We start from the raw sequence: 18599 nt of genomic DNA on the forward strand, positions 1-18599 counted from the left end.
AATATAATATGTAATCATGTGCTGACATCTATTGGAGATTATTTAATATTTGAATGAGAGGATTATTACATGTATCATAAAATATCAACAAAATTTTGCAACAAAATACAAAAGTATTAGACCATTCAATACTAAGGACAGAATCATTAGAGCACTGCAGGAAATTTGAGTTATGAAAATAAACTGTTAAAACTATAGAGAATAGGCATGTAAATGAACATACAAAATAAATTGCATAATGAATATATAATATTTTCTGATTAGTTGCTATCATAAATATGACCCATGGAAAGATGCTTTCAGATGATATTAAGAGGAGAATAATAACATTACATAATGAACAAAAGTCTCAAAGAAGAATAGCTGAACAACTTAAGATCAGTAAAAAAGCTGTGCAATATGTACTCAACAAATTTAAAGTTACAGGAAGTATGAAGAACAAGAAAAAACCTAGTAAACCAAAGAAAACAACAAAGACAAGATAAAAGGTATTATGTGCAATTTGTAAAACAAAGAAAATCAGCCTCAGCAAGTCCAAATCTGGATGCCCAAGTCGAAAAAAACCCTAGCTACCCCTCATGTAAAACAAAAAGCAAGCCTTTTTAACATCATGATAAGAAAAATGCCAGTTGGCCTGGGAAAATGAACACAAACATTTGACCACCAATGACTAGAGCCAAGTTATATTCTCTGACAAGAGTTGTATTTGTCTAGGATATGGTGACAATGTGGGAACCAAAGTTTGACAACAACCTGAAGAGAACTTTAAAAATGAATGTCCATTATTAAATGAATATAAAATTTCCATTATTTGTGAAGGTATGTATGTCATTGTGTGGTGTAGGAAAAACGTGCATCTGCAATGGAACAGTGATTGGTGTGGCATTCATTGACATTTTAAGCAATAATTTACTTTCTACAGTTGAAGAACCAATTGAAAACCTATGGGCTGTTTGAGAGAAAAAGATCAGAAAAGCTACCTTGGTATTAAAGAATTGAAAAATGCAATTCAACAATTTTGCTCTGAAATATCTCTTGAGCTGTGCCAAAATTTAATTCACAAATGCCATTATGGATCAATGCTGTTTTGGAAACAAGGAGGTCCAACCAGATTTAGACAAGGTTGTCTAATAATTGTCTGTAACCTCATGGTGGTCTAATAATTTTGTTTTTAATTTATTTTTTCTTTTTATTTTATTTTACTTTTTTTAATGAAACATGCAACAAGCAATTCTTTAAAATATTGAATAAATCTATAGACATTAGTGAATCATTGTGTATTATTATATTCATTTCTACTTGTTTTCACTTAGTGTATTTGGGCTTACAAAGTTGTATGTTACATTTCAATTGGGGAGGTCTAATACTTTCATCTTGAGGTTGTATTTTGAAATAATTTTTATAATTACTAGACATTATTAATTTATTTTAATGATGAAATTAGTTTTTCATAAAAGATTTTTAAATTATTGTTTTTTCTTTGAGTTTGCAATGAAAAGAAATGACTTTTAAGGAAATATATGAATATGCTAGCTGTTACCCATGACACATACCCATTAACCCGTTACACAGATTTTGCAAGCAAACACCATTTATATTTGGTTTTTCAACAAACTATAGTAATTGTTATAGAACACCTACTGCTGAGAATGATGAGAATTGCTGAGAATCAAACGGAACTGTTTTCAATTTAATCAATTTTCTGGAATGTTCTATAATGCAACCAATATGCAATAACAAATTCGAATTTAAAACAGTTTAATCGTTTGGTTAAAAAATCAAAATATATAAAAATATTTATAACAATGTCTGAAATGTTATCAATTTAATACACCTAAGTACTCAATGAAGACTAAACGCAGTTAAAAACAAAAAATCGCATCTAAAATAGCACAGTAGAAGCCGTTCTTCATGTTAAGCCTTAATGGTCTTCCTCTCTCCCCTGTGGGGGAATTTCGAAAAATCCCTTCTTAGTGTGTGTTTTCATGATGTACAGTACCCTAACTGTGTACCAAATTTCATTTCTCTAGGTTCAGTGGTTTGCTCTGGGTGGTGATGAATCAATCAATCAGCCAGTCAGGACAAGTAATTTTATATATTTAGATTTAAATTTATACATTAAGTATACTGTATGTGATATGTATGTAATAGTTATAATTGAAATTCAGAATTATTAGAATAAAAATAATTGAATTTTGAAAGTGACTTTGAAAATTTTATTTTATAGCTGAGTTCATTATTGCATTAGCTGACAAAAATGATTCTTTTGATAAATTTAAAGAAGCTCTTGTAAAAAATGGAGCAGAATTTTCAGTAAGTAAAGATATTTTTCTTCTTTTTAAGTGTGTGTTTAATTTTAAAATTGCCTATTGAATAAATTCAGAAACAGAGCTTGTTGTAAAAGTCATAAAATAGGGCATGCTCAGGATTTCTCCAATCCATTTTCTGTGTGTAACTATTTAACTAATTTGGCTTTCAGATTAGTTTGTATTAGCCAAATTGATCAAAACAAAAGACAAAATAACATCAGACTTTGTTATGCTGAATACACTGTGTCTGTGTCTGTCATTTTGTTTCACTATGTTGTTTTTGTGAATGATAAATGATATAATTATCTTTATGACTTGGTTCTAAAATTTATATTAAATGTATTGTACAATTTGGAAATAGAGAAAACAAAATACATAAAGGATAAAACAAAAAAAAAATCTATAATAGTATTTTTTTGTAATCTTAAAAAATTGCTTATGAACTTTTTTTAATTATATTGCCAAAGTTTTAAAGTAAGTAATTGTGACTTTTGATTATACAGTAGTCACCACTAAACTTAGACCAGGCTGCAGTTAACATGCCATCCAATAGATAGGTTTAAAAAAAAGTAGCTTTGAATCATTGCATGAATGTTTTACATAATTTAAAACAAATGTACAATAATTAATCTTTATTTTTGCTAAATATCAACTTGATATCTTGCAAGTGTAACAAAATTGAGTGAGTCAAACTTGAGTCACAGGCATCAAAAAACATAGACTGTCGCGTCACCCCCATCAATTAACATAGATCAGCTGATAATTTGCATTTATAAAATGTTATGATTGCACTATTTCTGAAACAACTAATTATTTTAGTCTTAATTTACCCTGCAGTGATCCTATAAATGATATAAGGTGATTTTTTAGTTTTATTTACGAACCTTTGCATTTTGTCTGAGAGAGCAATTAGTAAAGAGCTAATGCTAAGCAAGACAACAGTGCACCAGATTATTGTTCATTACACTAACCATGGCCATGTTATACCTAACAAAGCTACTGGACATCAGCGAAAAACTTCAAAAGTTGATGATGGGAGTTTGAAAAGAATCATAAAAAAACAACCACTGTGCCACAGCATTGGATGTAACTACAATATGGAATGATACAACTGGAAAGAATGTATCTGTTTTGACAACATTCAGGAGACTGCAAGAAATGCATTTCCGGTTCTATGCAACACTTGATAAACCTTTGCTAACAGCCCATCAAAAGAGGAAGCGGGTACAGTGGGCAAAAGAACGTCTTTCCTGGTCTCAACAAAAAAAGTGGCATGAAATTCTGTGGTCTGATGAATCAATATTTGAATTATCAGCAACAGACAAAAGCAAACATGTCATTCAATCTGCCAGTCAAGCTAATGATTCATCATTGTTAAACTGCTCAGTGAACTGCCAGCATCATGGTTGGGGAATGTATGAGTGCCAGTGGTATAGGTCAGTTGACATTTGTTGATGGAACACTTGCTTCAGAGCAATTCATTAACATTCTACAACAATGTTTATTTCCATCCATAGCAAAGCTATATCCAAATAGAACCTGTATTTGTTTTAAATTATGTAAAACATTCATGCAATGATTCAAAGCTACTTTTTTTTAAGCCTATCTATTGGATGGCATGTTAACTGCAGCCTGGTCTAAGTTTAGTGGTGATTACTGTTTTATGTACTTTATTCTTTAAAATATATTACACTTGTAATATATTTTAAAGAATAAAGTACATAAAACAGTGGAAATACATTAATAAAAAATATATTTTTGCATATCAGTTATTAATTATTATTAAAAGTAAATTAATAAAGACACATTTTCCAGTAATGATGTTATAAAGTTTTGATTGCAGTACCCTTCTAACTGAATTTAGTTTAGCCTTGCATTCTGATTGGCTTAAATTTATCACATGACTTTATAATCTGTAGTGTAGGCTGAATTTACTTTTACGCTCTGAACATAATCTGAGGTAAAGAGCTGTTCAGATATGTTGACTTTAGCAATCTGAACTTGCCTCTTGTTATTTTTGTATGTAAATATTACTCTGAGCACACTTGATTCTCATAATATTTGGAGTGAGCATGTGAAGTTATTTTTGTTTTGTAGTGAAAATATTGTGTCCTTTAATGTAATTCCATTTGTTCACAGAGTTTTGGATATCATGAAATATTTTTCAAACATTTGTTCTGACAAGTGAAATGGTTATTTGTTTTCTTGAGAGCCAGGTGACAAATACCCAAATGAAAGGAAAGTTAGTATTGATAGTGTTTTTATTATAATGGAATGGAATTTAGCTTTTTTGATATAAATTTTAATGTAAATCATTTGATCATTTGCCAAGAAGTAATTCAAACTCGCTTCAAGTTAATTGAAATGAGTCTTAAATTGATCAAAAGTCTTATCAGATTATATACTCTGCATAACTCTTGAATTTTTGTAGTTTTTTTCCAACATTGTTATCATCTGATGAATTGTGTAATAAGTTTTTAGTTGCTGAAGCAATGTCTGTTCTTATAACACTCTTCCAAGATTTAAAGTCAGATGTATTTGAAATACCAAAGTAATTAAAGAAACTTTTTTATTTATTTTGAATACAATGAGTAAAATAAATAAGTACTAGATGACTACCATCATATTAAATAACTTGAACAAACCTATAAAAAGTATCTTGTTTGCTTTTAACGGTGCTTGCCAGTTGTTTTTTCATGCGATTGGACAATTGGATCATGATTGGTTGAGTCTAAAAGTAAATGCAGTCAGAGAAGATATAGAAAGTTTCCACTCTGGATGTATTACAAAGAAATGTTCAATTCTAATGTAATAAATAAAAGAAATTTGGTATCAGTCTTTTCTGATCAAATGTGATGTTTAATTTAAATATATTTTTGTTACTTAGTTATGTTTCAATGAGATTGCTAAAGATAGGGGAATATGATCAGAACAGAAGCTATGATTTATATATGCATTTCTTGGATATGGCATTGGATATTGGATATTTCTTGGATATGTCATTTTAACAAAATGTCATATCCAAGAAATTTATTTTTTCTAGTTGAAAAATCAGTAATACAGTTAAAATTGAAAAGTTGTGTATATGAAGAGAAACTTCCTCTCAAAATTATCAATGTTAGAAAAGATTGGCAGATAACATTTATTAAGTTAAAATCTATTAATATGAGATATAATTTTTTGTTTTTTAAAATATTTATATTTTAACTGTTTAAGGTGAGGATAAAAGCACATTATAAAGAGCAGTTGTACTGGTTTTGTGTAATTTGTTAAATCTAAGCTGTTGGTTTTGTTTCATTGTTTATATATTGTTATACAAAATTATTTATAGAATATTTTATATAAATGTTAAATTAAAATTTTTAGGATTCTTTTATTTCAAATCTTCTTCGAATAATACAACACATGAAGCCTAAAAGAATAAAATCAAAATTAGAAGAAGAGTTAAGTAAAGAAAGTTCTAAAAAAGTAGAAAAAACAGAACTTGAAATTAAGAAGGAAAAATATCCTTTTCTTTGCTTGCCAAATGATCCTAATATACAGGTGAGTTTTAAAAAATCAAATTTTAAATTAAATGTAAATACTTTCATAAATTGTATTTTATGTTTACATTTAACTTTATTTTGTATAAATGAGTTTTAATGTTATAAATAATAATATGCAGAAATTATTTTAATTAAATAATTAAATTTTATTACTGTAATTTTATTTCATTGTACATCTCAATAGCTATAAATTGTATTTTTAAATATTCAGTTAAAACGTTTAAGATTAATATCTTTTTATTGATAAAATGATGAGAAAAATATCAATCAGAGAATAATACATTTTAATTTATATATATATATGTGTTACAGTAAAAACCTGTTTTTAGTGAAAACGCGTTTTAACTAGTTGAAACTAGTTTTTACTGGATGTCATTGTTAAAACTAGAATTTACTGCTAGTCAAAAATGAATTTGAGTTAAAACTAGTTTTAACAAGACAAAGCGGGTTTTAACAAAATGGCTTAGTAAAAACTGTTTCGACCAAGGTCATTCAGCTAACACGTTCCTATAGTGTATGATGAATTTCGTATCACTTTAACCCTTTTCCCCCGACATCTTGTTTATGTTTATTTTGCGATCCCTCCTAGGGCAATATAGGTCAGTCAGGCGATATTATTTTAAAAGTTCACCAAAAATCAAATTATCATTATATCTATATGAAAAAAATCACTTACATTTATTAATATCTTTAGTTTTAAATACAATATTTTTCAATGCATTTTATTAGAAAAATTTATAAGAAAAAAAATAATATATATCAGAACTGACACACAAACTTGATAATTTGTAACATTTTGTGAAAATTAACATTGTCTAGTTACATAGTTGTTTGCTGGCACTGAGCCAGAAAGAGGTAGAATATTGTTTTGTACAATTCGATATAATACTTATGCATGTATGTTTAAACGTTGTGAAATTATCGCACATTATATCAAACATTTGTTTGAAATCAAAATTTTATACTGCTATCAACTAATATAATGAATTATTATACTTTATTCACTTCATATCGAACAAGATTATATCTGTTGTTAATAAATTTTACAAAAATCGATATTTACTAAAGTAACGATGAATCAGTAACCTCAGAGTTTTGCTTAAAAAGGGACCGATTGATCAGTGCCTTCAGGGACAAAGGGTTAATTAATGTTAATAACACAGATGTGTGACCAATATTTTCAATAAATATTGTATTAAATAATACAAATGTTTTAATCCCAATCATCACTTTATTTATTTCCCCCAAACATATTTATGTAGCTAAAATTAGTTTTAACTAATGTTAAAAGTTAAAAAGTTAATGTTTGATTTTAGTTTTATCTAAAATCAAAACATGTACAGCAGTAAATTCTAGTTTTAACTAGACAAAACAGGTTATAACAATGACATCCAGTAAAAACTAGTTTTAATTAGTTAAAACACGTTTTCACTAAAAACGGGTTTTTACTGTAACATCACATACACATACATACATACATACATACATACATACATACATACAATAACTAATCCAAAGTTTAATTTTAAATATCTAAATTTTAAAATTTTTAGGCAAACTTTAATTATTGAAACTAAATAATTTACTCTAAAACTGGGAAGTTATCATATTGCATTATTTAAGTTAATTCTAAAATAAATTTAATTAATAATAGAACCTGACTGTTAAGTTAGCACTGGAATGGCTATTTCAGAAGTGCCCAAGTCAGAACTGACGCCACCCATGATTTCAGGCACACAGGAACCTTCTGAATAATTATTGCATGAATGTTCATGTATGAGGGAATGAATGGGCCCAGGACAGAGGAAGGAGTCAAGAGAGAGTGCACTGGAAATAATGTATTTCACTATGCATTGAACCATAAAACAACAAATATTTATTTTTCAAGTGAATAAAAATTTACAGAGAAAATAGAAATGGAGGGAGATTCTAAACCTTTATGCATGCCTATATGAGAGAGAGTGTTTACAGCTGTTTATGCAAGTCGATAAACACTTGAATCTAGATGTTTGGTGGTCACTGGCCATCTTGGATGTCCTGGAGAGAGGAAGGAAAGTCTCTCACTTGTTTATGATGAGTCTTGATCCAAAAATTTGTAATATTAATATCCACAATGGGTTCCAGTCAATTGTTCTCTAGTTTGGAGTGGCTAAGGTCTGGTAGAACCTTAGCCACTCCGAACTTGAGAAGATGGTGGTGGAGCACAGCGGAGATGAGCACAGTTCAAAATGATGTCATTTGTCATTTATGAAGAAAATGTTATCGGTTGGAAAATCTTACAAATTTCCTCTGTTGTATTTGTCAGTTCAGGTTTAAATAAAATAATTTTACTTTTTGAACAAATATTAAATAATTAAGATTGTCAAAAGTACAAAAATGCTAGCCTGGGTTCTCACAAGAAGATAGGCTAACTGTCTGTCTTTAGATCAAAGTACTTAAGTTTTGATAATTAAAGCTTAATAAAATTATAGCCAAAAGAATTCAGTGTTTAGGTATTTAATATAATGATGATAAAAATCTGTAGATAAATGGAAACAAATACAAAAAACTTTTATAGGTAGAGGTTTACATCAATTATAGTCATGTAGTCATTTGATTTTGTGACTGTTGTTTATTAATGTAAATATTTTCAATATGCTAAATCAATGTTTCTCAGTCATCAGACCACAATAGCGATACTCTACAATTTTTTGATTAATATAAATACATGTTATTACAGGAATTTTTAATAGTCCATGAAATTCACAATTCAAAAAATAAATTATCTCGTGAAGTGGTAAAAAAAATTTATTGAAAATTGGCATTTTACAATAATTAGATAGGTTTATTGTTAATGTTAAGGAAAGAAATCAGTTAGTTGCTACTTCTATTCTGTCTTACAGTTACTTCTTTATCTTTGATAATCAAAAATTTAATCAATAGTAAAGAACATCCAGACCAATTACATATTTGTATTTATTATTATGTAATTATTATATAAGCTGACTTATTTAAAGAATTCTGGTTTTGGGTTTGTTACTAAGTTAACATACTTTTATTTGATTTATTTTAATGATTAAAGAATTGCACGTACAATGAGTAATCAGTTAACAAACATAATCGAATCCTTCTAAGACTTTGTTTGCTATCCGAATTGTTCGTTAACTGATTATTGATTTACCATAGGTTTTTATGGGAATTTGATTAATTCGTTCTGGAGACCCCAAAAAATAAAAAAATATATACTTTCTTACTACGTTTATTTATATGTAATTATAAAAATACATGTATACACAGACTTGGATTTTTATTAATTGTTTTTTCTGTTTATGGGGGTTAAAAAAGCTGTCTAATGTTGATTGTTTTTCTCTTTTCTTCAGGATTTTTCAGAAGTAATTAATCGCATTATAATTGTAGAGATCCCCAAGCCTGTAAACCTCAACCTGGTTTGGATGCCATATTAAGACTGTTGTTCTGACACCCTCCCACTTCTTCGAAAGATCTTTAATAGCACATATTGGCATTAATCCTCTTTTTCAGAAGAAAACATATCTTCCCGAGTTTCTTAATGTTCTTTATTCAAGGGTGACTCTTCACCAGATCCATAACAGGAACTTAAACTTTAAAATCATCAAGGACATCACCACCCTTTTGATTAACCTGCAACAAAAGTTGTCAATAAATTTCTATTGTGTAAAAGGACATTCAAATAACAAGTGGAACAACTGCGCAGACCAACTCACAAAGGTGGCCCCCAAAAGGCTCACCTCTAAGATTTTCTCTCTGATCCCTACCTCTTGGATCACTAAACACCTCAATCAACAAATCGCCAAGGCATGGCAGGACGAGTGGGAGGGATACCAGTGAAACTGGTAGCGCACTCATCAGTTTCTTCCGAAGATTACCTTCTCCTCTCTCTGGCACCTGACACCAACCTTCCACCTTACTCAGCTTATCACTGGACATGGGAACTGTAATGCATACCTGAGACAGTTCCTGGGTAGCAGCGATGGTAAATGCCCTCACTGTTCCCAGGAGGACGAAACTTCTATACACCTACTCTTCCATTGCCAGCGGTATGATGATCAGTGCCTCAAACTGATGACCAGTGTCCTTAAAAATGATCATCCCTGTCCATGCCAGCTATTTCTTCTTCTAGAGAATAAACTGCTCTGAAAAATGTTTCTGAACTTCATCTCAACCATGGACAACTTTAAGAAGATCCATTGCCCATCGCAGAACAGTGTGGAGAGATATTCATCATTTGGTTCTGCAGATAACTCTGTCTCGCCATATCCTCTCTGTAACACCACTTCTGTGGTGATCATTTATTTCTGGTATTAATTGTAAAAGCACACTTCATTGTAAATAGCTACATTTAATTGTTCTCCCCTATTGGGAAATTTTGTAATTTATATTTCTCTCTTAAAAAATGGTACCTGGCAGGGTGCTCATGTGTCTTACTTTCACTTCTTTCTTTATCTTTCTAGACATCCTTCCTCATCTCGTATCTTCTTCCTTTCAATCCACCCTTCTCCTAACATCATTTCAACCACTATTTCTTCCCTACTTTAAGGCTATATGTATTGGTGTGGCCTGTTTACTTTTCCACCTGTTCTTCATATAAGAGTACTTGGCGTTCTTCTGTTGTCAGATCCATTTCAGATTCCATTATGAGCTCTTCAATGCTCTTTATTTCTCAGATGTGATTTTTGTTACTCCTTTAGCTGCTTGAGTCTTCTTGATTATACTGTATCTTTCTAAGATAAGATTGAACTACAGCCTACTGTAAACTTGTTCAAGCCATACTGCCCAGAAACATCAGACATCTGTCCACTCTCTATGTTTGCTATTATACTCCCATCATTCGAAAATAAAAACCGACACAAAACTTAATGAGTGCACACCTGACAGTCTCACAAATACTAAAACAGGATTGTTTGTCAGGAAAATAAAAGGCTGGAATTACAAGGGAGAGTTTCAAAGTTCGGAGGAATACTATCCGATCAGTATATACCAGGTTGAGGTCGATGTTGAATGTCTCCCGCACTCTGAAAACTGAAAAGTTTTGAATTGTTGCCATTGTCTGAAGACAAGGGAAGATCAATTGGTATTCATTATTTTACGTTGCTTCTTCTTGTGTTTGTTCTGTGAGGTGTTCATTGTCTGAACATAAAAAAATCTTTCATGAAAACGTTCATTATCCAATTTGTTTGTAGTCCGAACTGTTTGTTAACCGATCACCCACTGTATATATATATATATATATATATATACATACACAGTAGAGCATAGTTTATCCGAATCAGTTGGGAACTGGGGTTGTTTGGATAACCAATTATGTATCGAAAAAATATATTAACCTATCCGATGTTGAAATTTTTCTCCGTTGCATGTTGCTTCGTGTTGAATTTCTCGTCGATTTTAAGCCTAATGAAAATTTTTATAATAATAATTGAGGCTATTGTATCATTAAAAATTATTTCTTTATCTTGTACAAACAAAATAAATATGTTGAAAAATATAAAAACAAAAAATTTATACTTTAGAAGTTAATCTAGTATCAAAAAGGTTCGATTCAGCATGACACAGTTCGACTGAAAAGCTTTCGGTTAACCGACGTTTCGGTTGACCGGTGCAACTGGGGGGTCAGCACCTCTTTCATACCCTGTCAGGACTGACCCCACTGTGTCGTAATGGACACGGAAAGCAGTGGCGGGTTAAAGACCGATCACACGAGTGGTTGCGTTATGGTGCAATCGGATTCGGGATGGAGGGAGAGAACACACTGGAAGTGACTTTCATGGAGACTTCATTAATTGAAACACGTTTATTGACTCAGAACATTAACTACATTAACAAAGGAAAGAGGGAAGGCCTAATATTGCGTTAATTTGAGAGAGAGCATGTACGTAGGTTCGCGTGGCGACAAATACCTGGTCTTGACAGTTCCGGACGATGAATCCTATACACGAGGCGTTGAAAGTTAGTCTAATAGGGGAGTGAATCCAGGAGTGAATCGATGAGTTTAGTCCTATAGACGAGATTTATCCAAAGAGGTTGAGGTTAATTCTATAGACGAGATTATTCAATGAGTTGAGTTTCGTCCACGGGAATTGAAGCACTTAGCAGAGGAACTCTTGTCCAGCTTAGATCCGAGCGACCACTGACGATCTTCATGTAAAGTTTACCGAGGTACCAAATGTTAGGTTAAGAGGTGGTGGGAAAGTGTTCCTTTAGTGTCTGAGAACCAAACAGATGTGTCTCTCTCAGGCACAAAAGTTGACAGTCAGTCGATAGGTAGTAGACAAAAAGGCGACAAACTGTGATGTCATGATATAACACGAAATAAGTTGAAAGCCAATAATTCAGATCCTTACACCGGCTTTCGGATAAACGGTGTTCTACTGTATATATATATATATATATATATATACAGTATTATTTCGGATAAACGGTGTTCTACTGTATATATATATATATATATATATATATATAATGCTTGTGACCAGTCTTAGTAGAAAATATGAAATCTTCACTTGTCTGTAATATGTTTAAGTAGAGAAATACTGATGCAAAATGCATCATTCATGATCTAACACTTAAATGAAAAAGTAAAAATTAAATTATAAAAATTGATGGTAATTTTTAATTGATGTAATATATTTGTAGGAAAATTTGTTTTTGAGTTATTTTTGCTTTCATTGAAGTATTTCAACTTTAAAATTTGATCTAGTAAAATTGAAAACAAAAATTTGTTTTAAATTTTACTAGATCATTTTTATTTTTCTATCAGTTTGAACTTTTGTTTTAATAATGTATTTTAAATTGTATTAATAATTTTTTATTGCAGACTAGTTTAAATGATGAAGATGAAAAAATTGTAGCAGATGTATTTGCAGAATTAGAATCTTTTGCTCCAAAGCCAAAGTAAGCAGAATAAAGTTATGTACAGTACAGGGTGTTTGGATTGAGACTTACACATTTTTAAAGGTTATAAGTAAAATTAGGTAAGAATTACAATAAAATTAAGGTAGATACTGTGTATGAATTTGAAGACAAACTCACCAAGTTTTATTGCAAACATCAGTACACTTCTACCTTTACACCTTTTTACATAAAATTATACTAGGATATCACGTGACTTTGTCATATTGCGATAGAATTGAGGTGGAGCAGAAAAGAAAGAAGTGATTCTTGCACTTGTTAGACACAGAAAAGGTGACCCTTGAACCTGACAGTTGCGGACAGACAAATTTTGCACTTGCCACCACAAAAGAGGCATCTTTACATCCACTAGTCAGGGAGAGGCAATTCTCACACCCTGCCAGCCAAGGAAGAGTTGGTTCATGTACTGGCCAGCACAGAGAGGATCCTTGCACTTACGATCCAAGAACAAAGCAATGGATGCCAATACCCACCAGTGGCTAAGTAGATAAAACTGCTGAACACTTTTAGTTGGTTGTGAGTTTGTGTGTGGCAAATAGGTTGGCTATGTGGAGTATTCCAAGTTTTATTGATGTTAGTAACACTTAAATAGGGGACCATTTTTCCATAAAAGTCCTCCCGAGTGGTATTTTCCCTCAGCATATTGCCAGGGTATTGCATTGCTGTATATGAATAAAACCAAAACTAAAGCAATCAATGCCAATTGCTTTGTTCTTGTGTTTTTGTTTTGTTCGTTTTTTGTGTCTATTTACTGTTAGGTGAATGCAATGTTTCTTTATTTGGCCCCTAAATTCTGTTAGGCATGCTCAAGGAACACAGACATTGTCACTTTGACCCACTTAATATCAAAAACAAAATCATGGACCCCTATTTTCTACATCTACATTTATTACATTTTTAGATTCTTTATCATGATCAATAGAAAATGGCAAAGTTTTATTAAAATTGGCTCATCAAATTTTGACAATGAACTCAATTCTATAAGCCAGTATAGGTCTTTGGACATCGCACAATATCACTTTGTCATGCACACTCATGAAACAACCTTATATCTCAAAAACAAAGTCCTGGACCCCATTTTTTATTATTATATTTTTGGATTTTTCATCATAATTAATGGAAAATAACAAAGTTTAATCAAAATTGATTGAACGGATTTTGAGAACAAACACAATTCTGTAAGCCTCATAGAATAAACTTTGCTAATGCTCCGCTTCAAAAAGGTGTGCTCCTCCTTTTGCATGGAGAATAGTGTAGTCTGTAATGCATCACATCATGAACAGTTGAGAAGGGAATTCAAGTTGCCAAACTGCATGATGAAGGGACTTCCTTAGAGTTCATTGGAAAACCTCTCTGATCACTTCCTTGACCTTTCAAAATTGGACACTTTCCAGGAACAGGAACTGTTTTTTCCATACTTTGATGGTGTTTCATATGGAAGATCCTTTCTAAACACACAACAAGAGTTTTGCTGCACTTGCATTACTGAATTTGTCTCAGCATACCATCATACAGTTTGTGCTTTCTCTTGAGTCAACACCATTTTGACAATCATGTCTTCAACACCACAACTTATTACTCTACATGGTTCAATAAATTCTAGGGAAAACTTAAGCAATTGCTCTTTCTCATGCAATGCATTAAACACATTTATCTTTATACACTGAATTTTGACAGTGATTTAAAATGTGTCAGTCTCACTCTGGACACCCTGTATGTATAACTGTAAATTTAAAATTAACATGTATTTTATATTTTTGAGACTAAAAATAAAACCCCATCAGTGGTCCAAGAAGAATATTTAAAACTAATATTAACACATTACAGTTGTTCTGTGTTAAAGAAACTGGAAAAATATGTGTTGAATACAAAAAAATGGAAAACTCAGAATCAATAATATATAAAGTATAAAAAAACATAAACTTATGACTGTCATAATAAAATAAATAATGTCTTTTGAAAACATTACAATAAATTTATAAAAAGTATACTAGTTGTAAAATGAAAGGTTAAAAGTTTATATAATGTAACAAACTAACAAAGCAGATTTACATATTGGATGACCATCTTAACACAAATGAAGCACAAATCCCTCCTAACCATTCTTTTACATGACTGGGTAAAATTTTAAGTAATCTCTTGTAAAAAGAAAATGCAAACAGTATAGGATAATTGTCAGTTATTTTTAGGTTAATTAAATAAAATATATATACTTATTTATTTATTTTTATTTATTGTTTTTTACAAGAAATAAAAATAAATAAAATGTTTTTGGGATCATATAGTAACATGATTGTGAAAAAAGCCATGTAAAAACATATTCTATGAATTATTTCAATGAAACGAATTCAATGAATTTTTACAATCAATTTATTAACAGGCACATTAAAGAAGAGAAGAAGAAGAAAAAAAGATCAAAGCGTTCAAGGACTAAAAGTAGAAGTCCTGATAGGAGAAAGTAAGTAAGAATTTAACTAAGGAAATTTTACATTATGACAAAAGTTTTTTTAAAAATTTATTAAATTATACTAAATTCTTTTAATTGTGAATTTTTGCATAAAAATCCTAAATGTTGAAATAACAATAAAGATCAATTTAAAAATTTTAAAGTCACTGACATTTACTGATTATTTTTGATGATTTAAAGCCAGTTAAGAATAAAACAAATTTATTTGCACTCTCTTTTTCTATAAATTCAAAGAAAAGAAAAAGATATTTAATCAGATAAAAAATGTTACTATTATGGTAATTCTTTTTGTCGTAGAATTTTATCCAAAATATCTGTTTGGTCAATGAGTTTGAATTTGATATAAAACACAATTTTTTATTTGTTGAAATACAATAAGAAAGAATTATGTAGTAGAATATTTTTTATTTTATAGTAATATTTTAGGTTTGAAAAAATAATTTTTTTGGGCTGATTTATTTTAAATATGTATACTATAGAAGTTATTTTGATACTGAGAAAGCCATTTTCTGTTTTAAAATAACATTTATGGATTTGTCTTAAATTTAAAATTTATTAATTAAACTATTATTATTCTTTAATAATAGTTTAATTAATAATTTTAAATGTGCCAATTTTTTTAATAACTATATAGATAGTTTTTAAATTTTACCTTTTATATTTTTTATTTTATTGATATATTTCATTCCAAATTTATTACAAATTTTTATCCAAAATAAAATTAGAAATGACATTTTATTCATAAACAAATAGCATTTTTCTGTTAGTATACAAAGAAAAAAAAAGGAAACAAAATCAATAAATGATGATTTACTTTTATAAGCATATATTTTTTGCTAATTTTTAATAATAAATGCATCATAAATTTTGACGTAATAAAAATTAGTTAATTAGTTTTTTCTAAGTTTAAAAAAGCGTAACTATTATCCATTTATTTTTTTTTCTTTGTATGCTAATAGAAAAGTGATGTTTTATCTATAAATACTGGTAAAATTTGTTTTATAAACATTTTTCTGTCATAATCATCATCATCATTTTGAATGCTTTATAAATATACATATTTGAAATTTTCCTGTCAATATGTTTTTGTTAAAGAAATATTAAAGTATATCATTCAATATATAAATTTATGTACTGATGATAAATTTTACATATGGAAAACTCAGATATTTTTATACTTTGATAATTTTTATGGCATTTGATTTTTCGTTTTTTATAAACAAAAATAGTATAGAAATATATTAATAAATAAAGCATTTTGTTAATTTGATGATATCCTATGACTAAAGAATGAAAGAATGTTGTACATATTATTCAATCATATTTTATGAAATATTTTAATAGTAAATTTGATGTTCTATGTGTAAATAAACAAACAATCCAGATAATGAGCAATGGTAAAAATATTGTTTTTATTTGTTGCTAAATAATAAAATGAAATGAGTGAAGAAATACAATTAGAAGAGAGATATAATAATTATACTTCTCTGCACTCAAATCTAATGGCCAAATGGGAAGAGGCTAAGATTATTATACGTATGCTTGATTATAACAAGCTTAGAACAATTGAAACAATAGAAATCTTTACGAGATCCCTGAAAGAGAACTGTGTTAACAGCAGAGATGCAGACTCGCTCTCCACCGCACGGCAATCACTCCTCGATAAACCCTTAAATTAAATAGGCCAATCCACCCTCATCAAGCCCGTTGCAATCTTTCAAACATTTTTTAACTTTATCTCATTTTTTATTTTCCAATTTTAACAATTACCTTATCGTCAATAGTCATTCGCACATCTTGGTTAAATTCAAAAGATAATTATTAACAATGTCATATCGTTTAAACTTTATTAGCTTTAGCTCACTAGAAGAAGAAACCTTTGTAAACGGTGACGTCATTTAAATATCTGCTAACCAATGTTCCAACCGACCTTATTGTACCTGAAGAAGGCCATTCAAACTGGCTGAAAACATTTGTACTTAGTGATTAAACTGCTAGAAACAAAGTGTGAAAGGTTTTGTCGTACTTATGATATAATAATAATAATAATACTTAATATTAAAAAAATGAATAATAATCATTAAAAATATGATTTAAACAAATAAACATATCATTAAAATGTGTCATATTTTTATGATTTTTTTTTTAGTTGATCAGAGTAAGCTTAGATTTAAGTTGAAATAAATATATGTATTAAAATTTTTTGAAACTGAAAATTGATATTATAACAACATTATTTAAATTAAGATAAAACTTTTCAATTTTATAGATTATATTAATTAATTTAAAATATCTGTATTGACAGCCTAAAATGATATTTTTGTTAATGAATTAAATTAAGAATACAGAACTTTATAAATGATTAATTTAATTTTATATTTAGTCATTCACACTCTCACCGATCAAATAAAGAAAAAAGGCGTTCCAGGTCAAGAACCCCTTCAAGAAAACGACGTCGGTCAAGATCACGATCTCATTCTAGAGATAGAAGGGAAAAGAATGATCAAAGAGAAAATATGAAAGATAAAAAAAGTCAGTTACCATTGGGTCCAGTGGTTGGTCAGGTAATTTATTTTAAATTATCACTCTTTATAATTTATTTCAGATATAATTAAAAACACTTTTTCTTCCAGATATACAGTGGAAAAGTTACAAACATTATGCAGTTTGGATGTTTTGTTCAACTAGAAGGATTGAGAAAAAGATGGGAAGGTCTTGTTCACATTTCACAGGTATTTTATATTTCATAAAAGTATGTGATTTGATTATTTTAAAATTCACATCATATATCATCAACATTATATTAACAAAAATTTTTACTAAGTATTCCAAACCATTGCATTTAGTTCAAACAAGATAATAAATATTCCTAAACTGTATTAAAATAATAATTTAATATTGTAGCAATTTATGAGTCTTCAATTGTCTTAAGTGATATTGAATTGTAAATGTGAATACATTTATGCATATAGGTTATACTGTAATTTGAAAGTAGTTTTAATTAATATCATTATAAAAATAAGAACAACTTATTTTTAATTGAAGTTAAATTTATAATTTATTCCTTATATTATTTTAATTTCATAAGTAATTTATATAGATTCAATGTTATAAATTTAATATTTTCTTTCATTATAAAAATAATAGTTATTTTTGAAATTGATGTTTGAAAATTTAATGTTAATATAAAATTTAAATGAATTTGCAGCTTAGAAGAGAAGGACGAGTAACTAGTGTAAGTGATGTTGTTCAAAGAGGACAAAAAGTGAAAGTCAAAGTGTTGTCTTTTACTGGTCAAAAGACAAGTTTATCAATGAAGGTAACCTATTTTACATATGATAAATATTTTAT

The 18599-nt window shown here is 29.3% G+C and overlaps 1 protein-coding gene across 1 annotated transcript in view; it reads left to right on the forward strand.

The window, feature by feature from the left end:
• The window catches only part of pea (ATP-dependent RNA helicase pea), a 58949-nt gene that overhangs the window by 7640 nt on the left and 32710 nt on the right, over positions 1 to 18599 (forward strand). The window contains exons 3-9 of the mRNA XM_067283179.1: positions 2228 to 2313; positions 5676 to 5852; positions 12687 to 12763; positions 15162 to 15239; positions 17632 to 17812; positions 17882 to 17980; positions 18457 to 18567. Coding sequence (XP_067139280.1) covers positions 2228 to 2313; positions 5676 to 5852; positions 12687 to 12763; positions 15162 to 15239; positions 17632 to 17812; positions 17882 to 17980; positions 18457 to 18567 — 809 coding nt within the window. The remainder of the gene's footprint in view (positions 1 to 2227; positions 2314 to 5675; positions 5853 to 12686; positions 12764 to 15161; positions 15240 to 17631; positions 17813 to 17881; positions 17981 to 18456; positions 18568 to 18599) is intronic.

This window comes from Centruroides vittatus, unplaced genomic scaffold (genome assembly GCF_030686945.1).
Source record: "Centruroides vittatus isolate TY-2023 unplaced genomic scaffold, ASM3068694v2 contig_979, whole genome shotgun sequence".
Classification (NCBI taxonomy): domain Eukaryota; kingdom Metazoa; phylum Arthropoda; class Arachnida; order Scorpiones; family Buthidae; genus Centruroides; species Centruroides vittatus.